Raw genomic sequence first — 25,463 nt, 5'->3', positions numbered from 1 at the left:
AGGGAACGCCAGGGCAGGGTCCGGCAATGGCAGTCTGGTGGTGGTGCCAGGAAACGCCAGGGCAGGGTCCGGCAACGGCAGTCTGGTGGTGGTGCCAGGAAATGCCAGGGCAGGGTCCGGCAACGGCAGTCTGGTGGTGCCAGGAAACGCCAGGGCAGGGTCCGGCAACGGCAGTCTGGTGGTGGTGCCAGGAAATGCCAGGGCAGGGTCCGGCAACGGCTGTCTGGTGGTGGTGCCAGGAAAAGCCAGGGCAGGGTCCGGCAATGGCAGTCTTGTAGTGGTGGCGGGGAACGCCAGGCCAGGGTCCTGCGGCGGCAGCATGCTGGTGGCAGTGGAGGAGGCCCAAGCAGGAGCAGCAGTTGTCATGGTGGTGGCGGTGGGCTGACCCACTGCACTGGGCATGGTGGTGGTGCTATAATACGGTCCGGCAGTGTTTGGAATGGAGGTGGCCGTGCAGTGGTATGCAGCAGATGTCGGCATTGATGTAAAGCGTGACAGTGTGGGCACTGTTGGAAATGCCCCCACTGTCTGCTGAAAATACTGACTCTGCTGCATAGCCTGCACGTAAGCAGCATTGCAGGCCTGCATTACAGTAATCTGGAGCTCAGGACTAAGGTGTTCCGACATGCCCTGTTCTATCTGATTAAAAAAATGATGTGCTGGCCTCTGGAGGTCGGCTTTCACTTGGGCAAGGGCTGTGGTTACCTCCTGGATACGTGTGCTCATATGACTAATGGCAGTATCCAGTCGGTCACCCATCGCCTTGAGTCCCTCATGGAAGACCAAGCTCAAGTGTAAAAACTCGGGCATGAGTGACCTGTCCGCGGCCCTCTGCCGCTGCCGGGAGGAGCCCCTAAAAAATTGGCTAGAGGCAGAGGACTGGGGAAGGGGAACACCTGTAGGACCAGCTTCCTGGTCCACAGGTAGTGTGGCAGGCCCACTTGCTGCAGCGCTGCAGGATGGCTGGGACGAGTCCGTGGCTGACTGATGAAGGACCGCTCCAGAACCTGGGCCAACAGTGGAGCTCCAAGTGCTGCGGAAAAAAAAAAAAAATTATTACAAAACATTTACAAAAAGATAACTCAACAGTTTAGATAAACATTCAGATAGGGAAAGGTCACACTAACACTATTTGTGGTGAATTTTACATCAGAATTTGCAAGCCAGGAGTTCAACAGTAGGAATAAAAGTTTCATAAAACAACATGCTATACTTCTGCATGCATCGACCAGTCCTTGGGGATTAAAAAAACTCATGTAAAATATGAAGAGACGATGGAGGCAATACAAGCCATATCTCTATACAAGGTATTGGTAAGCCAAAACCTGGAGAGGAACTATGTGAGGGAAAGTATTCAAAGAACACGTACCCCACTTCTGCATCTATCAACCACTCATGGTTTTGGATTACAAATACTGATGGGAAATACGAATTGACGACAGAGGACATACAAGCCACCTGTATACTCACCAGGACAAGTGTCAGGAAAAATGAATTGAGGAGCCATTGGCATCCTGAATTCATTATTTCTGACACCTAACTTGCTGAGTATAGATCTGTTGTGCAGGCTGCCGTCACACTCTCAGTATTTGCTCAGTATTTCAAATCAGTATTGGTAAGCCAAAACCTGGAGAGGAACTATGTGAGGGAAAGTATTCAAAGAACACGTACTTCACTTCTGCATCTATCAATCACTCAAGGTTTTGGATTAAAAATACTGATTTGAAATAATGACCCCCAAAAAATTGCATTATACACCACTTTTTTTTTTCTTTTTTAACCAATATACTTACGTTCTTCGTGCAAGGACCGGTCTCAAAAACGCAAGGATGCGGTGGTACTTGTATTTGCGTATCCTTGCTGCAGAACCACTTGGAAGCTGGCTCTCTTGGCGCAGGTCCTTGTTGAAGCGGTCCTTCATCGATCTCCAACGTGTTTTCACTTTTGACACTGTTGGCAAAACAAAACATAATAGTTAGGACAATGGTCTTTTGACCATGGTCACACAACTGTATGTGCTGTGAAAAAGTAATGACTTTCTCACATCATACACAGTTGTGTGAGCATGGCCAAGGTATTGACTACATCACACTGCATTGCGATACTTACCAAATGCAGAACGGACCCGAGCCGGGGCATTGGCCCAGCCATCCCACAACGCTGCGGCCACCTCATTCCAAAGCCTCCGGATCGTCACATTGTTGGCGTGCAGTGGATCCCGGGTGTCCCACAATGCGACTCGCTCGAGAACCAGGGAGATGAGGTGTTCATTCTCAATTAGGTCCTCATCCTCCTCTGGAACCTAACAACAAAAAGTACATTAATATAGGAGGCGTTCACATACGGAAGACAGAAAACAGAATCAGAGGAATGGCATGAATATTGAAGTAAAAAAAAACACTGGTGCTGAAGCAAAAGGGAAAGAAAGAGAGAAGTAGAAAGAAATGAAGATTCAAGAATTATAAAGTGAGGATACAATACACATTCAGCCAGCTATACTTACACGATGCCGCTGTGTTGCCCGGCCGTGACTACGCTGCTCCTGCCCAGTCTCCTGCCCAGTCTCTTCCGCTGTAGAAGAAGTGGTCTGAAAAAGGGAAAATATACATTGTCATATGTGTAGATGTGACTTACCAATCTGAGGAGGTGAATACTCACTTCGCTGACATGTTCCCCTTGTGCAGGCCCAGGCGTTTCCTCATCAGAAGAAGAAGACATTCTGATGTGTGCAGAAAGAAAGGAATGACAGAAATTAGGGCATATAGACACAGATTATAGAAAAGAAATGCATTGGATAGGATATACTCACATAGTTCTGAGGCTTGTTTGCTGCTCCAAGGGGCTGTGTGGCGTCTCGTCTGCAAGGCAGTCTGATGAGTAGTGACCTGCAACTGTCCACACCCTCCCTTTATCACCTTGTATGTGGGGGGTGGCTTATCAGTGTCTAGACATGTTTTTCTCAATTGAGACGCATGCGTCGGCAAACGCAAGCAAACGCATGTACTGAAAAACGCATGCGTTTACATAGACTACAATGCGTTTTTTTGGCGCAAACCTTGCGCAATCAGCCGCATACGTTTCCAGGCGGCAAAATGACGCCTCTAAAAATTACTACATGTTGCATTTCCGCGCCAAGACGCAGACGGCTAGACGACGCATGCGTCGTCAAACGCGGCAAAACGCGAACATAGAAAAACGCATGCGTCGATAATGTTAAAGATAGGAATACACAACGCATGCAGATATTTACGGAAGAAACGCTGCGGACACAACCGCAAATGTGAAAGCGGCCTTAATGCAGGCTTTTGATTTGGGGATAATTAATAAAAAAATTCTAGATGCGCTAACAGTGCAGTTTCCTAAAATACCGTTTTATTTACTCCCTAAAGTACACAAGGACGCCATCAATCCACCAGGATGCCCGATTGTATCAGGGATAGACGGTCTGTGTGACCCCATATGTAAGTTCATCGATCATTACTTGAAGGCTATTGTGGAAACATTACCTTCTTATGTAAAGGATACAACAGATGTCCTTGCGAGGGTTGACGGCATCTTTGTGGATAGGGATACCATTTTGGTAACCGCAGATGTAGAAACGCTGTATACTTGTATTAACCATGAGGATGGGATTCGGGCGGTCCGCCTCTTCCTTGGAGCCTCCAACCTGGACGGCCCTCTATATGAGTTCATCCTTGAACTGCTGCCTTTGTCCTTACGCATAATTTTTTTACTTTTAAAAATTAGTTTTATCAACAAAAGCGCGGCACAGCCATGGGTGCGGCCTGTGCCCCCGCGTACGCCAACCTCTTCCTGGGATATTGGGAGAGGTTGGTGTTTGGTGATTCGGGGGCGGGGGCCACTGACCATGTGCTGTGCTGGCTATGCTACATTGATGATATTTTTATTTTTTGGCGGGGGACGGTGCGGCAGTTGGATGAATTCATGGCATTATTAAATAACAATAATTATAACATCAGGTTAACATACAGATATGATGTAGCCAAAATTGACTTTTTAGACATCAGTCTGGAGGTGGATTCTTCTTCCACTATCCAGACTGATGTCTTCCGCAAAGAAACATCAGTGAACTCTTTGATACATGCCACAACTGCGCACAGCTATTCCACTGTGAGAGGCGTCCCGGTTGGACAGTTTCTGAGGGTGAGGCGGATCTGCTCGACAGACCAAAAATTTGAAACCCAGGCCTTAGATTTAAAGAAGAGATTTCAACAGCGTGGCTACAGCCGCAGATGTATAAAAAATGGTTACAATAGAGCGAAATCGGTATCCCGTAACTCACTGTTATACCAAAAGAAAAATAGAGGCAAAACGGATGAAAACATACGCTTCATTTCAGTGTATAACCACGAGTGGGATAACATGCGGAGCATCCTGACAAAATACTGGCCTGTTTTGAGTGCCGAGCCCTCTCTGAGACCGTTCCTGACTGATAGACCTCAGATGACTCCCCGTAGATCCAAAAATTTAAGTGACCTACTGGTCAAAAGCCACTACATAGCACCCAGTACGAACTTCTTTGGTAATACACAACCTAGAAAGGCTTTTATAAATGTGGTCACTGCCTGGCTTGTACTAATACCCATCAAACGTCCACATTTAATTTGGTTGACCAAAAAGAATTTGAGATCAAAGAATATATCTCTTGCAACACCAAGAATGTAATTTATTACGCCACGTGTAGTTGCCCCCTCATATATGTGGGACTCACATCACGTGAGCTAAGGATACGCATAAGAGAACACGTGCGGGACATTAGTGCTGCTAGAGCAGTAGAGGATATATCAAGTCTTAAAACCATTCCCAGACATTTCTGAATGGTGCATAATTGTAATCCAAAGGAATTCAAAGTAAGGGGCATAGATGTCGTACATGTTGGCATCAGGGGAGGAAATGTAAAAAAAACTTTGCACAACGCAAATTGAAATGGATAGTGACACTTGGAACTATGAAACCTGCGGGTTTGAATGAACCCCTGAATTTTGATCCATATTTATAAAGTTATCTCTCCCTTTATACCTACCCAAACATTCCCCCCTCTCTCTGTATTTTAACTTGTATTTGTGAGTCTGGTTTTAATGCACTTTTTTCTTTTCCTTTTTACATATCATATAGGTCCGTTTCCGTTTTTTAATTATCACCAAGAATATATTTGGAGCCTGGTGTCTCCCCTGTGAGAAATACATACAAATACTAACAATATTGGATGTGGAATGATAGTTTCGACCAGTCTGATGAAATATAGGACTGTGTTCACCAAGGACCCCTTTTTCTGATGGAAGAGCCTTTATTATATATTGATACGCTGTTTCATCTTTCTTGACAGTAGTATTGGATATATACTGGCTGCAAGTGTCCGTAGGTATGGTGCGCGTGAGCGGGCTTTCTCTCCAGAGCCGTCCCTCCTCGTCCGGCAGCGTCCCACTGTGGGTGCAATCGGGACCAGCAGGTGCACAGGCGCCGGGCCTCTCTGACCTTTCCGGCGGCGGCGCACTGCAGTACTTTGCTCTGCCCTCAACAGGGCAGACAAAGTACGCCTGCGCCGGAGCCGCGGCGTAAAGACCCGAAGAGGACGTCATGGAGCGAAGATGGGAGGCGCCGGAGCGGACCGAATACACCCATCCGACCGGACCGCAGCGGGAACGCCCCTGGGTGAGTATAATCTAACGTCTTTTTCTCCTCTTTCAGGTAACATCGGCGGCTTATCTACAGCATTACAGAATGCTGTAGATAAGCCCCTGATGCCGGTGAGCTTACCTCACCAGCCATTTTGGGGGTGACAGGTTCCCTTTAAGGAAGGATACATTACTATGTAGTGACGAATAGTTGTCACATGATGAATCTGGAAATTGTGTTATTCATATTGCTCGTCTTTATGTAGCGCAACTTCAAAAGAAACAGCAACATGGAGGCTATTAAATGGCAGTAGTGAGAAGTTTAGCTGGTTAAAAAAACAATATGTGCAGCAGTCTCTGTTTCTCTGCAGCTGTTCCCTCCACTTCTACCCCTCTCTTTTGAATGTATGAAAGGTATCCAAAAACAGTGGAAGTACAAAAAACACCCAAGTAAAATCAGAAATATTTTATTGATTTATTAAATTTAAAAATAAATATTTAAAAAAATATATATTAAACGACAATATAGAACACAAGCAGAGTAAAGACTGAGAAAGCAAAATTCATAAATACTGTATACAGTACCAAATTTGTAACGGGTAAGTACAAAATGCACAAGTATACTGCTAGTGATCACCATACAAGAGATAACTATAATGAGGAAAAAAAAAAAAAGAGCTGTAGGTCGGGGTCACACTTGCGAGTGCAATCCAAGAAACTTGCTTGAGTCTCTTGGATCAATACCCGGCACTGCCGCAGTCACTCAGGACCGGAGTATTCAGTTGCATATATTTCTATGCAGCTGAACGCTCCATTTCCGACAGCCAGCGGCAGTGCTGGGTATTGATGCGAGAGACTCGTGCGAGTTTCTCGCATTGCACTCGCAAGTGTGACCCCGGCCGTAGGGGTTTTACTCACTCAAGTGCGATGGGAGGAAAACAGGAGGCTTGTTCCTTTAAAAGTTCACTTGGGGGAGGGGTTATTGCTTCATAAACCCCAGAAGCAAAGCAAAAAATAAACAGCCTTTAGATCAGGCAAATACAACACAAAATGTCCGTAGCAGGGCTCTGCTTCACCAGGCCTGTGGGCACACAGGCTGGGTTAGTGTCCAGTTCTCAGGCTCGTCTGGAGCCAAACACATGGGTGGCCTTCTCCTCCCCACCCCACAGACAATGTGCCAAACAACAGCCTCCATTATATATGCTGTAACCACACCCAGAGGTGAGGTATGTGGGTAGCCAGACCCGCCTATCTTTCATAGCTAACTGCAATCTGGTCGCAGGTGCAGCAAACGAGCCTCTTAGTGCTGATGTGCACTAAAGAAAATACTCCGGGTTCCATCACAGAGAGCAGCCATCTCTGTGACGCATACCTCCCATCGACTTTGCGGCCATTAGCCTTCTTGCATACCTGCCCCTTCTGCCTACTTCTGGAAGCACCCATCCGGCGTAGAAAACGCAGTCTTCTCCTTGGCTCCCTGTGCCATGGTGATCTGCCAATAGCTCTCTGTGAAATCCATGGTGGTTAAGTACCTTGTGGGCCCCAAGTCTCTCGATTAGCTCATCGACACGTGGCATGGGATATACAGTACGTCGAACTTGGAAGCCTCATTCAGCTTCCGATAGTCATTGCAGAACCTCCAATCGGGCTTCTGGACCAGGACAATCGGGCTTGACCAACTACTGTTAGATTCCTTAATGACCCCGAGTTTCAACATATGCTCCACCTTCTTGGAGATCACTTCTCGACGTGCCTCCGGAATCCGATAAGGCTTCACGTTTACATGCACATGTGGCTCCATTAGAACTTCGTGTTCTATTACCTTTGTGCACCCCAGCAATTCCAAGAACAAGTCTCTGTTCTTCTGGAGCAACTCCCGGCACTGCTGTTTTTGGGCATTCAACAGCGTCTCGGCTATGGCGAATCCTCCAACATCGCCTTCTGGCTGGCCCAGCAAGCATGAAGTTTCAGCCGGCTCTCTGGCTTTCTATGACTTGACGAGGTTCACAGGGTAGACCTGATATGATTTCCATCTAGCTGGTTGATGAATCCTATAGCTTACATCACCAAGCTTCTACACCACCTCATATGGCCCTTGTCATTTGGCCAAGAACTTGCTCTCCATTACAGGAATTAGCCCAAGGACTCAGTCTCCTGGATTGAACTGCTTCACTCTGGATGACCAGTTGTAGACCCTGCCCTGAGCTTCTTGTGCCTTGAAAAGGTGTCCTTTTATGATTGGCATCACCTTCGCAATCTTCTGCTGCATCAGTGCCACGTGTTCGATGACGCTTTGGTGAGGCGTGATTGTGGCTTCCCAGGTTTCCTTAACTATATCCAGGAGACCTCATGGATGTCAGACATACAGACGTTCAAATGGCAAGAACCCCGTAGAGGCCTGTGAAACCTCATGGATGGAGAACAACAGATATGGTAAAAGACAGTCCTAGTCTCTACTGTCCTTTTCTATGGCTTTCCTCAACATGCTCTTCGGCGTTTTATTAAATATTTTGACAAAGTCATCTGTCTGAGGATGGTACACTGAAGTCCTCAACTTGGAGATTTGCAGGACCTTGCATAACTCTCTCTCATCACCTTAGTCATAAAAGGTGTTCCCTGGTCAGTCAGGATCTCCTACGGCAAACTTGTCTGGGGAAAACATGGATCAAGTCAGGAGTTATACTCTTTGTGGAGGAGTTTCTAAGGGGAATTGCCTCTGGATAGCGTGTGGCATAGTCCAGGATGACCAATATGTATTGATGCCCACGAGCAGATTTCACCCGGGGTCCGACAAAGTCCATAGCAATTTTCTCAAACGATACTTGAATAATGGGCAATGGTATGAGGGGACTTTGAAAGTGAGAGGTGGGGGGTGGTTAACTGACACATAGGGCAGGACCTGCAATAATTTACAATTTCCCAGTGCCATCCTGGCCAATAGAACATCTGCATGATCCGTTCTCTCATTTTTTCCACTCCCAGATGTCCCCCCAAGATGTGTGAATGGGTCATATCCAACACATTCCATCTATAAGGCCCTGGTACTATTAGCTGTTCCACCAGCTCCTTCCTCACTTTTGTGACCCAATACCAATACAACAACTCCCCACAAATCATAAAATAGGGAAACCATGAGTCAGCCCACGGCTCCTGTGCAACCCCATTAATGACAGTGACATTATTGAAAACCTCTTTCAGAGTTGGGTCCCTATGTTGGGCAGTCCCAAAATTCTCACTGGTCACCCCTATCTCCGGAATGTCCAACTCACGGGACACTTCCTCCTTCAAGGACACAAAAGGGAAACCCATCTGCCTCTGGGTGTGGTGACACCTTATGAGGGTTCACTGGTTCCCTATTTGCACCGGCAAACTCAGAACTCTTCCTTCACAGATCCCAAAATAAACAAATATATAATTATAGGGTGTAACAAGACCTCATGGGACTCAGTACCATGGGCCATTTCAATGTCCACTCTGGCCATAGGGAGGTCCCTAGCATTACCATGAATGCACCGCATACTGACTTTTTTTTCCCTGGGATCAGTTGGAGCAGAAGAATGGCCCTCACAAGGGTCACTAGACTCCTGGAGTCTAGCAGTGCTGTTACCTCCAACCCGTTCACCTTCACGGGACACGTTTGAGGCCCATTGCTGAGTGGACAGTTCACACTGCAGGCCAGATACGCATAAAATAAACATCAGCGTCCTATGCTGCAGTCCATCTGCTGATGGTCAGGGGACAACAGGCAGCTATATGACTTTAGCCATGGCACCCCCAGCAAACAATATCACCGGTAGGGACCTTAGGCATCACCTCCACCAACCCTTTGGACCTTGGATGCCCCACTCCCTTTTGGGCCCCCATCCTCTGTTGGGACTCCTCATTATAGAGTGGGCTGCCTTCCCACGGAACCTTCAACCCCCTGGTATCTCTCGACCAGTCCATCGGCATTCCGGGGATCACCCTGGGCAACCCAAGTCTGCACGGGCTTCGGCAGGGAGTGTTCAAACCGGTCCATCACCACCTGTTCTACCATCTGCGCAGGCATAGAGGACCCTGGCTGCAGATACTTCTGGATCAGGTACAAAAAGACAAATGTTTGGGAGTGCGGTGGTTTGTCCGGTGATACGCCCAACGGTGAACCCTCCGCGCCCTGAGAGTCATTGTCACCTACAAGCATGCAAGAATCTCAGTTTAGCTTGCCATACTCTTTGGCATATTTCAAAGATAAATCATAGTATGCTTTCTGAGGTTATCCCGTCAAGTATGATGCCAGTACATCTGCCCACTGCTCTGGCAGGAATTTCTCCCTCTTGGTATCCCTTTCAAACACCATCAGGAAGGCATCCCTGGGAGTCATTTTCTGCAAAGCCCATCTTACCGCCTTCTGGACGTGGGCGTCTTCAGCCAGACTTGGGGTTGGGGAACTCGTCCTGCCCTGGATGGCGGTTGCCAGAAGCTGCATCTTCTGCAGTTTCTCCTGCTGGTTCTGCCGTAACAACAGCCTATTGGTCTCTTACTGTTGCTGTTTGCAACAGACTTAACCAGGACATGAAGTCCTTCCTGTTGCAGTCGCATTTCTCTGCTGGGAATGCTGCCTGCATTCTCCACCACTTGTAGGGGTTTTACTCACTCAGGCATACCTCCCAACTTTAGGGGAAGGGAAAGAGGGACAAAGTCAGCGTCGCGCGTAGCGCGCCGCGGCAAATTTTAGGCCACACCCATTTCACAACTAGCCACGCCCCAACCACACCCATTTAGCACTTCTGATCACAATGTTTCGTTAACAATAATTATGAACAAAAAAATATGGCCACACACGACGCTCCATACTGTACAATGGCCATTGGCCACATTATGCTCCATACTGTATAATGGCCCCACATGATGCTGCGTACAGTATACTTGCCCCACGTGATGGTCCATACAGTATAATGGCGCCACATGATGCTTTGTACAGTATAATGGCCCCACACGATGCTGGGTATAGTATAATGGCCACACAATGCTGGGTACAGTATAATGGCCCCACACAATGCTGGGTGCAGTATAATGGCCACACATGGTTACCCCACCCCCATCATTGCCTTCTCCATCAGTACACACAAACACCTTTCACCGCGCTCCCTCGCAGCAGCCGGCAGCTTCCACTCCCACGGCGCTGAATGGTGTCATCCAGCTGCGCCGCTGACTGCTGTATCCAGCATTACAGCTCAGTCCCCATAGAATGTAATACAGCACAGCCCCCATAGAATATAATGCAGCACAGCCCCATAGAATATAATGCAGCACAGCCCCATAGAATATAATGCAGCACAGCCCCATAGAATATAATGCAGCACAGCCCCATAGAATATAATGCAGCACAGCCCCATAGAATATAATGCTGCACAGCCCCCATAGAATGTAACGCAGGCAGGTGGCAGCCCCCATAGAATGTAACGCAGGCAGGTGGCAGCCCCCATAGAATGTAACGCAGGCAGGTGGCAGCCCCCATAGAATGTAACGCAGGCAGGTGGCAGCCCCCATAGAATGTAACGCAGGCAGGTGGCAGCCCCCATAGAATGTAAGGGGTGCTGCACCAGGTTGGTGGAGAATCCGATGGATGGGTACCAGGGGGAGAGTGGGAGCGGGGTGCGCGCACCATGGGGAGACAAAGTTTAGTTTGTCAGTCCTCCTATGCTGTCAGAGTCTCTGCTGTAACCGCAGCAGGGCAGCGCTGCATGGAGAGGGGGAGAGACACATACATTCACTTACAGTCTGGAGATCCGCTCGCTGCTCCCGCGGTCACACAGACACGGAGTGTCTCACAACTCTGCCCCCGTGCCAGAAACCAGTCCGGGTGCTGCCGCTCTGTCCTCAGAGTCCGCCCACGTCTATAGTTGAGGAGGAAGCCGGAGGCGGGCGGTGAGGCAACTCAAGGGGGCGTGGCTACAACGCAGTCCCAGGGAACGGAACGAACAGCGGGTACTAATCGGGCTCTCTCTACGTCCCGGAAGTGGGCGGGGCTTCACCGGCGGCCGCAAATTCGGGATTTTAAATGCCCGAAGCGGGACAGCGGGACCCCGGTGCCAAAGCGGGACTGTCACGCTGAAATCGGGACGGTTGGGAGGTATGCCGGATCCCATTATACAGCGCACCCCCAGATTATACAGGACCGGATCCCATTATACAGGACCGGACCCCATTATACAGCGCACCCCCAGATTATACAGGACCGGATCCCATTATACAGCGCACCCCCAGATTATACAGGACCGGATCCCATTATACAGGACCGGACCCCATTATACAGCGCACCCCCAGATTATACAGGACCGGATCCCATTATACAGCGTACCCCCAGATTATACAGGACCGGATCCCATTATACAGGACCGGACCCCATTATACAGCGCACCCCCAGATTATACAGGACCGGATCCCATTATACAGCGCACCCCCAGATTATACAGGACCGGATCCCATTATACAGGACCGGACCCCATTATACAGCGCACCCCCAGATTATACAGGACCGGACCCCATTATACAGCGCACCCCCAGATTATACAGGACCGGACCCCATTATACAGCACACCCCCAGATTATACAGGACCGGATCCCACTATACAGCGCACCCCCAGATTATACAGGACCGGACCCCATTATACAGCACACCCCCAGATTATACAGGACCGGATCCCTTTACAATAGTGAGTGACCCCCAGATTACTGCTCTCTTCCCTGCTCACCTGCTCTCTCACCGCCAGCCTCAGCGGCGCCAGCAGCTCCTCCACATTCACCTCCATGGCTGGGGGCACTTTGGGGGGCGCCGGGGGTCGGTACTTGGAGACTGGAGCTCGGGCGTGCCGGGTGTGCGGGGACAGGGAGCCGGGCAGACGGCGCAGCAGCAGCAGCAGAGCGGGGAGGGACCTCAGCACGAGCATCACCCCCTCACTGCATGATGAAATCTCTGCCGCAACCACCGCCGGAAAGCGACACCGCCGGCCACCCGCCGCGCTCTACGGCCCGGAAGTGCGCAGTCAGCCATCTTGGCTGTGGGCATAATACCCTGACCTTCTGCAGGCTACTGGGGGTATGCTGAGGGTTGTAGTGCTTATTGACCATGAGGAAGCGTGGGCTCATTGTAATGGTAGCTTTCAGGAAACTATATCTTCACATAATCTCTCATTATAAAGTACCTCCGGGGGCGGGGCTTCACCGGCGGCCGCAAATTCGGGATTTTAAATGCCCGAAGCGGGACAGCGGGACCCCGGTGCCAAAGCGGGACTGTCACGCTGAAATCGGGACGGTTGGGAGGTATGCTCAGGTGCAACGGGAGGAAAACAGGAGGCTTGTTCCCTTCAAAATTCTTGGGGGGTTTATTGCTTCATAAACCCCAGAAGCAAAACTGAAAATTAAAAGCCTTTAGATCAGGCAAATACAACACAAAATGTCCATAGCAGGGCTCTGCTCCTCCAGTGTGCAGATCTCAGGCTCAGTTTGGAGCCAAACACACAGGAGGCCTTCTTCCCCCCAGCACACAGACCATGTGCCAAACAGCCTCTATTATATAGGCTGTAACCACACCCAGAGGTCAGGTATGTGGGTAGCCAGAATGTTAGTGTTTACATGTTCAAAATAAAATACTCCAGGTTACATCACAGAGAGCAGCCATCTCTGTGACACATATCTCCCATTGACTATGCGGCCCATTAGCCTCCTTACAGGGCTTAATAGCACATATTGGGATATGAGAATCAAAAGCACATAATGCTGGTGCATCCATACAAAATAATGGTATACAAAATATGGAATACAGAAGTTGGTAAAATAAATAAATGTTGCAAAAAAACAACATATGCAAAGGAGGATACCGCAAATTGAATGTATCACATATAATAGCCTGGTAGTTGAATAATAATCATAGTAGGATGCCAAGAAAAACCTTTTAAAAGTGGAGTGCTAAATGGCTAGAAAGATAATGCAACAAAATAGATGTGGATCCACTTTGGAGCAGCAATGAATGATTCACAGAGATTATTAAAAGTGGAAATGCTATATATACTATATAGAGTCTGCATTTGGGGAGTGTATTATACCATATAGAATCTGCTATGGGGGGTGCATTATACTATATACACTCACCGGCCACTTTATTAGGTACACCATGCTAGTAACGGGTTGGACCCCCTTTTGCCTTCAGAACTGCCTCAATTCTTCGTGGCATAGATTCAACAAGGTGCTGGAAGCATTCCTCAGAGATTTTGGTCCATATTGACATGATGGCATCACACAGTTGCGGCAGATTTGTCGGCTGCACATCCCAAAGATGCTCCATACAAGGAAGGATGGATCCATGCTTTCATGTTGTTTACGCCAAATTCTGACCCTACCATCCGAATGTCGCAGCAGAAATCGAGACTCATCAGACCAAGCAACGTTTTTCCAATCTTCTACTGTCCAATTTCGATGAGCTTGTACAAATTGTAGCCTCAGTTTCCTGTTCTTAGCTGAAAGGAGTGGTACCCGGTGTGGTCTTCTGCTGCTGTAGCCCATCTGCCTCAAAGTTCGACGCACTGTGCGTTCAGAGATGCTCTTAGGCCTACCTTGGTTGTAACGGGTGGCGATTTGAGTCACTGTTGCCTTTCTATCAGCTCGAACCAGTCTGCCCATTCTCCTCTGACCTCTGGCATCAACAAGGCATTTCCGCCCACAGAACTGCCGCTCACTGGATTTTTTTTCTTTTTCGGACCATTCTCTGTAAACCCTAGAGATGGTTGTGCGTGAAAATCCCAGTAGATCAGCAGTTTCTGAAATACTCAGACCAGCCCTTCTGGCACCAACAACCATGCCACGTTCAAAGGCACTCAAATCACCTTTCTTCCCCATACTGATGCTCGGTTTGAACTGCAGGAGATTGTCTTGACCATGTCTACATGCCTAAATGCACTGAGTTGCCGCCATGTGATTGGCTGATTAGAAATTAAGTGTTAACAAGAAGTTGGACAGGTGTACCTAATAAAGTGGCCGGTGAGTGTAGATGACTACCTGGTGCATTATACTATATGGAGCCTATCTGGTGGGCCATCATACAGTGTAGGGATTATAGTGAAGGGGTTATCATACAGTGTTGGAGCCATCAAACAGTTAGGGGTCTACTAAGGGGTTGGTATACTGTATGGGTGGATTTATACTGTGAGGGGGCATTATACTATATATAACAGGGCATTAAACTGTATATAGGAAAGCTGTTCAGGGGAGAGACTCAGGATATTATTAAATGTAAAGTGGGCACTTATGGTTATAGGGGAACTCAGGTTACTGTGACTGTCAAAGGGGCACACAGAGGACATTATTACTTTCTAGGGGGCAATATGTGGGCACTGTGTTCTAGGACACTTGCTCAGGTAATTACTACATTCTAGAGGGTTGTTTTACCATTTAAAGCAGGGGTCTCAAACACGCGGCCCCTGAGGCTGCTTCATGCGGCCCCGCAGTCACTGTAGACTCCTTGACGTTCCCTGCCCGGCCCAGGGGGCCGCCGACGGCAGAGTTTAATTTCAGCTGAATGTGTGTCCTTAGATGCACATTCAATTGAAATGTATTGCCAAGCAGAGACTCTACACAGCAATACCTGTGCCAGTCCCCTGCCAATCAGAGGCCAACAGCTGACATAGGCGTGCCGGTGCAGCAGCATATGATATCACTGTCATGCACCGGCATGCAGATGTCAGCTGCTGGCCTCTGGCCGGCAGCTTGCATTGGTCATAAAGTCTCTATGTGGCAATACATTTAAATTGAATTTGCATCCAAAGGCACACATTTAATTGAAACAAAGTGCTGCTGGCGGCGGCTCCTGTATTGGGCCGCAATCATCAAGGGGTCTACAGTGCCTGCGGCCACATGTAGAGTAAGGATGCGGAAGGAACAAAGGACAGATGAGAAGAATCTTTTTTTTTTTTTTTCTTTTTTATGTGTATATGAAGAACGGCACAATAGAGGACACATCTAAATATGAGGACCCGGATGGGGACATATCTACAATATGGGTACCTGGATGGGGACATAACTATAATATGGGACCTGGATATTGGGAGGAGACCTGGATATGGGGACATGACTTCAATATGAGAACCTGGATGGGGATATAACTACAATATGAGAACCTGGATGGGGATATTACAATATGGGGACCTGGATGGGGACATAACTACAATATGAGGACCTGGATGGGGATATTACAATATGGGGACCTGGATATGGGGACATGACTACAGTATGAAAACCTGGATGTGGCTATAACTACAATATGGGGACCTGGATGGGGACATAACTACAATCTCAGGACCTTGATGGGGACATATCTAAATATGGGGACCAAGATGGGGACAAACCTATAATATGGGAACCTGAATGGGGACATAACTACAATATGGAGACCTAGATATGGGGACATGGCTACAATATGAGAACCTGGATGGGGATATAACTACAATTTGGGGACCTGGGTGGGAACATAACTACAAAATTGGGGCATGGGGAAGTGGGTATGGGGATATGAATACAAAATGAGTACCTAGATGGGGATATAACTACAGTATGAGGACCTGCATGGGGACATTACTACAATATGGGGCCTTGGATGAGGAAATAACTACAATATGGGGACCTGTATATGGGGACATAGATACGGGGACATGACTACACTATGAGAACCTGTATGGGGACATAACTACAATATGGGAACCTAGATGGCAACATAACTACTATATGTTGATCTGGATATGGACATAACTGCAATTTGAGGACTTGGATGGGTACATAACTAAAATATGGGGACATGACTACAATATAAGAACCTGGATAGGGATATAACTACAATATGAGGACGTGGATGGAGACATAAATACAAGATGGGGACATTGATATGGGGACGACTACAATATGAGTACCTGGATGCAGCTATGACTACAATATGGGGACCCGGATGGGGACATATCTACAATATGGGGACCTGGGTATGGGGACATGGGGAGGTGGACATGACTACAAAATGAGTACCTGGATGGGGACATAACTACAATATGGGGCCTTGGATGGGGACATAATTACTATATGGGGACATAACTGCAATATGAGGACTTAGTTACGTTTATGGAAATTACTGTACTTGTTTTGTCAGAGACCTAATACTCCATCTTCACCGTTACCTCTCTGAAGATGGATTTTACTAGTAATCTTAGCATTAAAGGCACAGGCAATAATAATATTATTTAATATAGCCTCTTCTGTAGTATACAAGCAAAAATAAAAAAAAATAGATTGAGTGTTTAACTGCATATTTGCCTTCAAATGGAACAAAATGCAAACTGCTAAAAAGAAATAATTTAAATTATACATAGAAAGATATGTTAAACCTACATAAACAAATGCATTTAAAAATAAAATGTTTACTCACTGAAAGAATGTCCTCAGCATCTGGAATATGCCTACAAGAAAGTTTTGGAACACATAGGGTTACATGCTCAGCTTAGGTCACAGTTACATGTTACTGGTTCAATTTAACTACTTGTTTACTGCCAGACATCTTAAAATGTTGGGCACATCCACATATGACTTTGCAACAATATTCTTCTCATAGAGAAGACAGAAATGGTTTATTACCATCTCTGACTTACTAATTGCTGTATCCACTGGGCTAAACAAGTGTTGTGTAACCACTAACCAGCTTAGGAAGCACTACCAGCTCTTCCTCTTGTCCTAATAAAGTACCAGGTGCCAGGAGGAAGCAGGAGCTGCTGGGTTTTAGCAAATCTAGATCAACTTTGCAGTGCAGGCAGGAGGCTGAAATTACAGATGCATCTTACACCTAGTTAATTTATTTCAGTTCTTCAATACAAAAAAAGTGAAACTCGTATATTAGAGTCATTATAAATAGAGTGATGTATTTAAAGTGTTTATTTCTATTAATGTTGATGATTATGGCTTTCAGCCAATGAAAACCCAAAAGTCATTATCTCAGTAAATTAGAATATTTTATAACACCAGCTTGAAAAAAAAAAAAGATTTTAACATAAAAAATGTTGGCCTACTGAAATGTATGTTCAGTTAATGCACTCAATACTTGGTCGGGGATCCTTTTGCATCAATTACTGCATCAATGTGGCGTGGCATGGAGGCGATCAGCCTTTGGCACTGTTGAGGTGTTATGGAAGCTCAGGTTGCTTTGATAGCAGCCTTCAGCTCATCTGAATTGTTGGGTCTGGTGTCTCATCTTCCTCTTGACAATACCCCATAGATTCTCTATGGGGTTAAGGTAAGACAAGTTTGCTGGCCAATCAAGCACAGTGATACTGTTGTTTTTAAACCAGGTGTTGTTACTTTTGGCAGTGTGGACAGGTGCCAAATCCTGCTGGAGAATTAAATTTCCATCTCCCAAAAGCTTGTCGGCAGAGGGAATCATGAAGTGCTCTAAAATTTCCTGGTAGATGGCTGCGCTGACTTTGGTCTTGATAAAACACAGTGAACCTACACCAGCAGATGACATGGCTCCCGAAACCATCAATGATTGTGGATACTTCACACTAGATCTTGGAAATCAAGGTCCCAGAGTCTGAAGGAAGAGTGGAGAGACCGACAATCCAAGCTGCTTGAGGTCTATTGTGAAGTTTCCACAGTTAGTGGTATTAGCCCTTCAGTGGTCAAAGACACTGTTTTCCGTTCGTCCCCTTCCCGAACCCTTATGAGGTTATACGCCCCTCATAGATTGCGGAGGCTCTCAGTGATGTACTCCATCATGGCTTGATGTTCGGGCAGTAGCATAGCTACCGGGGGGCAGAGGGAGCTCAGAGGGGGCCCACCCGGAACTATGCTACTGTAACTGTATCGGCACGTGCAGCATTCTGCGGCAGAGCTGGGAGAATTGTTCTCCCTGCTCTGCCGCCATGGGGCCCGTGAGCAGGAAGGGGGGGCCTGGTGTCAGCAGTGGGTCTCCCGCCCGTCACCGCAAGGTCAGCTGTATCGGCATTTAGCCGATACAGCTGACCGCATTGATGAGGGAAGGAGCGCGCCGCTCCTGCAGTTTGTGCAGGTTGGGAATAGATGGTGATGGGGCTGGAATATGAGAAGTGAAACGTGTTTTTGTTGTATCCTCTACAGGTGAGTCATTGCTAGAAGAAGCTGTCATGTCGGTCTAGGCCAGATGGAAAAGATGGGAAAAGTGAACGATTCCATCAGAAAGGACGTCAATCATAACTCATCTGTAACTGTGCAGTGATCTCTTATATATTCTGTAGGGCTGGTATTTACCACTGACCATATGGCAGTAATATCCATGTTGATCTTTATATAGAGATTATCTTCAGTAATTGCGCGGTCATTTGCTGAGGTTCTCCTCCACTATTAGGGTGTGTCATCGAGTTGTTACCTGGTTAGGGGCCCACTCAGAAGTTTTGTCGACCCCTGAACCAAAACCCTATCTATGCCTCTGCGTTCGGGCCGGAATAAATTAAACAGACGAGCCTTGGGTAACTTGGCTCCTGGAACTAAGTCAATGGCGCAATGAAAAGGTCTATGTGGTGGTAACGCCTCATCCTCCCTTTTGGAAAACACGTCTTCGAAGTCCTTCAGGTACTCCGGAAAACCCTCCAGACCGACAGACGACAGACACAGATTTTACAGGAGTGACAAGAAGTGTCATATTACAACACAGGCTGTTGGCTTTACATCCCCATTGAATGATCTGAACCCAATCAATGACAGGATTGTGGTGTTAAAGCCAAGGTATTCCTAGTACCAGTCCTGCAGGCAAAGGATTCAGAAGAAAACAACTTAATTTTTCCAAATGAGGGAGACCCACTTTCAGCGAAAAAAATTCAGACATAAGACAGATTCCCTCACAAGTGAGGGGAGAGGAGTCAATAGCCATGATTTTAACAGGATCATTAAGTCTGACTTTCCCTATCTTACTAATAGTCACCACCCTCAATCAGGTTAGTGGTAGAACCACAGTCAACAAAAGCGGTGGTAACAATGGGACCATCAGCAAGCTTCCAATGTCCAGAGGCTCCACAGAAAAAACACAATCGGTTGTCTGTCCGGCGTCTTCTCTTTTTTTCCTTCAACAAGATAGCCCCCTACCTCCTTGGGCTCAGAGTCAGGTGCAGAATCACTCAGGTTGGGGTATAATGGAGTCTACTGATGCATCTCTCCTCTATCACGGAGTCTCCAGTCCATACAGACTTCCTAATGGTGTCCTCCAGAGTATCGGGGGAGGATGAAATGACAGAGCGTCCTGTAGATGGTTAGACAGGCCCCTGCGGAACAAACCTCTCAGGGCAGCGTCGTTCCAGGAAACTTCAGCATGCCAGCGTCTAAACTCTGAACAGAACCATTCAGCTGAGTGCTTCCCCTGTGCCATACTCATAACCATATCTTCAGCAAGACACACTCTATCAGGCTCATCGCAAATGTGCCCTAGGGCCTCAAAAAACAAATCTACAGACATACGTTCAGATGTGAAAGGAGACAGAGAGAAAGCCCACGCCTGCAGAGCCCCTCTTAACAAGGACATAACAATCCCCGCCTTCTGCATTTCATTCCCTGAGGAGCAGGGGTGCAACTCAAAAAACTATTTACACCCCTCTTTGAAAGTTCTAAATAATTTTTTTTCCCCAGAAAAATGGTCAGGTAACTTCACCGGAGGTTCCGGAGCTACCAAAGAAACGTTAATGTTGTCTTCGTCCCGAGCTCCCGACTGAATCGAATCCTGAAGGGCGCCCGCCACATCTCTTTGCACCTGTTGGTGTGACTGAGCCAAAGCTCACTGCTCCATAGACAGCTTCTGCATCATCTGAGCGAGGATATTCACCTGCTCAGAGAGAGCATGCAGCGAATCCATGACCAGGGAAAAAAAAGGGTGCAAATCCCATTTAAATGTTATAATTATTTATAATGTAAAGAACACCGCACGGTACTCACACTGTACGTCTGTGTGCATGTCCTGTTACGTGGTGCGGCTATGGAAACAAGTAGTGCAGCAGGTACAGTATCTGAAGCATGTGACCGCTGGAGGAGTGGCAGAGGGGGCGAAGCCTAACCCCCGGAGAGCAGAGTACCGGTGGAGAGTGCAGGTTGGAGTGCAGGAAACACACAGGTACACTAGAGACAGAGTCAGTAACAAGCCGTGGTCAGAACTGGAGAGGGTAGCGCAGCACAGAGTGGAAGCAAACAAATTGAAGTTCAGGGACAGAGCTAAGAGTCAAAACCAGGAGATAAACTGAAGGTACAAAATCGGATAGCCAAAGTAAGAACGTAAACGGACCAGGTCATACACAGGCAAAACGAATACAAGCAAACTGTATCCACAGAGACACGGGGGTCAGAACTCAGCTGAGGATCAGCATATAACTGACAGAGAAACCAGGTTCAGTGTGGGTATAAAATAACCCTCCCAGAACCAAAAGGAGGCTACAACCATTAACCCTGCAAAAGCAGGGCATGAACCCAGTCATACCATGACAGGGGTATTTCCATCTCCAAGATCCTATTCCAATATGTAGTACGTGTGATAACAGTAATATTAGCAAATGCCTCCAATTAGAAATATATTATAGTTATTATGATTTGTTATGTATCTTTCCTCATGCACATAAATAACAGAAAAACTGACCGGCACATCAAGAACTAGTCTGAACAAGTGCATACCAAAAAAAAAAAAAACTTATATATCAAAATACAAAAATGGTTGCACTCAATTGTGTTAAACCATGTCAATGTGAAATATGTGAAGTAGTAATAGCAAAATGGCCTTTGAAATTTAGGAAAAATACACATGAAACGTTTTGCACAAAATTTGGCCAAATAGTAATCTCATGAACTGCCCAGTGTGAACACTTACCTATGGCTAATCTCTGAATGTATCGGTGAATATCAACACCTCTCTTGGTAAAGCCTACATTTATGGTTTTGTCGGAGCCTGATGTTATTAGATGTAGTTAAAATCACCACATGGTGAATGGCGGAGTGCTCAGTCAGAAAGCTTATCATATAAATAACAGAAAAACTGACCGGCACATCAAGAACTAGTCTGAACAGGTGCATACAAAAAAACAGCTACTTACATATCAAAATACCCACACATCTTTGACATTGACATGCTTTAAAGGGTACCTAGGTCCTGCAATGCCTGTGCATGAGGAAATGGTTGCACTCAACTGTCTTAAAGGGAACCTGTCACCCCCCCCCCCAGGCATTTTTAACTAAAAGAGCCACCTTGTGCAGCACTAATGCTGCATTCTGTCAAGGTGGCTCTTTTATTTGGGGTCCCTTCCAACGCTGAAATATTTGTTTTTATAATTTGCCCCTCATATCTGTAGCCCGTCTGGGGGGCATGTCTTTTCCCCCTGGACACAAACGCCTCCTAGCCATCCCTCAGCCCCTCTGTGCGCCGGGCGCCGCCTCCTGTGCCTTCATCAACGTCCCCAGTGCCTGCGCTGTAAGTTCCCATCATGTGATGGGAGTCGAAGGGCAACGCAAACTGTGCATGCCCGAAAAAGGAACTCAGTGCAGGCACTGGGCACGATAATGAATGCAGACGAGGTGGCGCCTGGTGCAGGGAGGGGCTGAGGGATGGCTGGGAGGAGTTTGTATCCGGGGGTAAAAGACACAAACAGGCATACAGGCATGAGGGGCAAATTATAAAAACGAATATTTCAGCGTTGGAAGGGACCCCAACTAAAGAGCCACCTTGACAGAATGCAGCATTAGTGCCGCACAAGGTGGCTCTTTTAGTTAAAAATACCTGGGGGGTGACAGGTTCCCTTTAAGATAGTTGAGTGCAACCATTTCCTCATGCACAGGCATTGCAGGACCTAGGTATCCATGGTTATGACCAATAAGTTAGTTAGGTAGTTGCCAATGGTCATAAGTATGGATATCTAAGGTCCTGTAATACCCGTAGATGGGGAAAGAGACATGACAAATCAGAAAAACTACACTACATTTCTAATAAGTACATGTGGGGGTTGCCTGGTTGCTAGGGAATCCCCACATGTGCTTATGCTGGCTAACAGATGTAAATCATTCAGCTGCGGCAAGAAAAACTAAAACTCCGAGCACTAAAAAATACTCGGAGGACCCCCGTGAATGCTCGAGAAATCTCGAGTAAAGAGTATATTCGCTCATCACTAGTAGTGATGTGTTTCTATTATACTTTTCCTCTGATTGTTCCACTCCTAGTTTTGGCTACAAATACTGAAATAAAATACTGACCAAATACTGATAGTGTGACCCTGGCCTAAAGGTTCTAAAATATTCTGCTGGCATCTAGAGGTTAAATAATACTACACTGTGTGCAGAATTATTAGACAAGTTGTATTTTAGAGGATTATTTTTTATTATTGATCAACAACTATATTCTCAATCAACCGAAAAGACTCATAAATATCAAAGCTTAATATTTTTGGAAGTTGGAGTGGTTTTTTTTTAGATTTGGCTATCTTAGGAGGATATCGGTTTGTGCAGGTAACTATTACTGTGCAGAATTATTAGGCAACTTAATAAAAACCAAATATATTCCCATCTCACTTGTTTATTTTCACCAGGTAAACCAATATAACTGCACAAAATTTAGAAATAAACATTTCTGACGTGCAAAAACAAAACCCCCAAAATTTTGTGACCAATATAGCCACCTTTCTTTATGATGACACTCAACAGCCTTCCATCCATAGATTCTGTCAGTTGCTTGATCTGTTTACGATCAAGATTGCGTGCAGCAGCCACCACAGCCTCCCAGACACTGTTCCGAGAGGTGTACTGTTTTCCCTCCCTGTAGATTTCACATTTTATGAGGGACCACAGGTTCTCTATGGGGTTCAGATCAGGTGAACAAGGGGGCCATGTCATTATTTTTTTCTTCTTTGAGACCTTTACTGGCCAGCCACGCTGTGTGGGTAGTTGGAGGTATGTGATGGAGGATTTTCCTGCATGAAAATCATGTTTTTCTTGAACGATACTGACTTCTTCCTGTACCACTACTTGAAGAAGTTGTCTTTCAGAAACTGGAAGGTCTGAGAGTTGAGCTTCACTCCATCCTCAACCTGAAAAGGTCCCACAAGTTCATCTTTGATGGTACCAGCCCATACCAGTACCCCACCTCCACCTTGCTAGTGTCTGAGTCGGAGTGGAGCTCTCTGCCCTTTACTGATCCAGCCTCTGGCCCATCAAAAGTCACTCTCATTTCATCAGTCCATAAAACCTTTGAAAAGTCAGTCTTAAGATATTTCTTGGCCCAGTCTTGACGTTTTATCTTATGTTTCTTGTTCAAAGGTGGTCGTTTTTCAGCCTTCCTTACCTTGGCCATGTCCCTGAGTATCACACACCTTGTGCTTTTTGTTACTCCAGTAACGTTGCAGCTCTGAAATATGGCAAAACTGGTGGAAAATGGCATCTTGGCAGCTTCAGGCTTGATTTTTCTCAATTCATGGACAGTTAGTGTGCGCCTTTTTTGCCCAACACGCTTCTTGCGACCCTGTTGGCCATTTGCCATGAAACGCTTGATTGTTCGGTGATAACGCTTCAAAAGTTTGGCAATTTCAAGACTGCTGCATCCCTCTGCAAGACATATCACAATTTTGGACTTTTCAGAGCCCGTCAAATCTCTCTTCTGACCCATTTTGCCAAAGGAAAGGAAGTTGCCTAATAATTAAGCACACCTTATAGAGGGTTTTTATGTCATTAGACAACATCCCTCCTCATTACAGAGACGCACATCACCTGATTTACTTAATTGGTAGTTGGCTCTCAAGCCTGAACAGCTTGGAGTAGGACAACATGTATAAAAAGTATCATGTGATCAAAATACAACTTGCCTAGTAATCCTGCACACAGTGTATTACAGTTTCAAAAAAAGTGAAGTATATTTCTATATTATATATAATGATAACAAATATGTTATGAAAGAAAAGAGGAGTTAAATATTTAGAACCTTTAATTGTATGAACTGAATGGTAATGGACATTCATTGCTGGCTGTCTGATTTCTTTATATATGTCAACCTAATTTGTTTTCACGTTTATGATCAGCTTTCCAGCAACATGTGTATTCCTTTCTCCAATATGGTGATTCATGCTTCCTGTGGGCACGTGTGTAAGCTGGGACGTCGCTCCCTGTTTTTCCCCGCTTGACATCCAATCGGATTCGATTTTTTGCATATGTGACGCCGGGCACGACAAGCGATGTGATAGGCCGTGGTCACACTGGAAAGGAATACGGACGTATGAGAGGCGCAAAAACAACGCACACAGACCAATGTTTCTCTATGGGGCAGCTCCTATCTACCGTATAATTCTCAGCTGTATTTTACGGGTGAGAAAATCGCAGCATGCTGCGTTTGTCAGCGTATTGCACAAAAAATCCGCCAATGAAAGTCTATGGGGGTGTGAAAAATACGGATTACACACGGACGATGCATGCGACTTGCGAGAAATATGCACCGGTGTTCTATAGAAAAGCCGGTAATTCAGTGCGGTGTACAGTAAAATCACACTGACAGGTTAGAATAGTATAGCTAAAATAAATGTCTACACATAGAATAGGTATATATATATATATATATATATATATATATATATATATATATATATATATACACAGTATATATATATATATATATTTATATATATATATATATATATATATATATATACATATATATATATATAATGGAAATATATATATCATGTAGATCTCACTTGCATGTATACTTCTTTGTAATCATATATACTCATAGAAACGCAAATATATCTATATACTCAGCTAGTTTATGATCAATTACTCAAC

General features: G+C 46.1%; 1 protein-coding gene and 2 long non-coding RNA genes across 3 annotated transcripts in view; all 3 read right to left on the bottom strand.

The window, feature by feature from the left end:
- LCP2 (lymphocyte cytosolic protein 2) overlaps nucleotides 1-25,463 on the bottom strand; it is a 1,300,494-nt gene that overhangs the window by 591,078 nt on the left and 683,953 nt on the right. The window contains exon 14 of the mRNA XM_077265986.1: nucleotides 17,080-17,110. Within this exon, the coding sequence (XP_077122101.1) occupies nucleotides 17,080-17,110 (31 nt within the window). The remainder of the gene's footprint in view (nucleotides 1-17,079; nucleotides 17,111-25,463) is intronic.
- On the bottom strand, nucleotides 952-2,336 carry LOC143773861 (uncharacterized). The gene is made up of 3 exons (XR_013215409.1): nucleotides 2,110-2,336; nucleotides 1,794-1,950; nucleotides 952-1,033 (listed from the first exon to the last, which is right to left on the bottom strand). It is a non-coding gene; the product is annotated as an uncharacterized LOC143773861 (long non-coding RNA).
- LOC143773860 (uncharacterized) lies at nucleotides 2,510-3,218 on the bottom strand. The gene is made up of 3 exons (XR_013215408.1): nucleotides 2,810-3,218; nucleotides 2,659-2,719; nucleotides 2,510-2,587 (listed from the first exon to the last, which is right to left on the bottom strand). It is a non-coding gene; the product is annotated as an uncharacterized LOC143773860 (long non-coding RNA).

This window comes from Ranitomeya variabilis, chromosome 5 (genome assembly GCF_051348905.1).
Source record: "Ranitomeya variabilis isolate aRanVar5 chromosome 5, aRanVar5.hap1, whole genome shotgun sequence".
NCBI classification, from domain to species: Eukaryota; Metazoa; Chordata; class Amphibia; order Anura; family Dendrobatidae; genus Ranitomeya; species Ranitomeya variabilis.
Note: the sequence above shows the minus strand (reverse complement) of the source record. Positions and strands in the feature narration are given on the sequence as shown.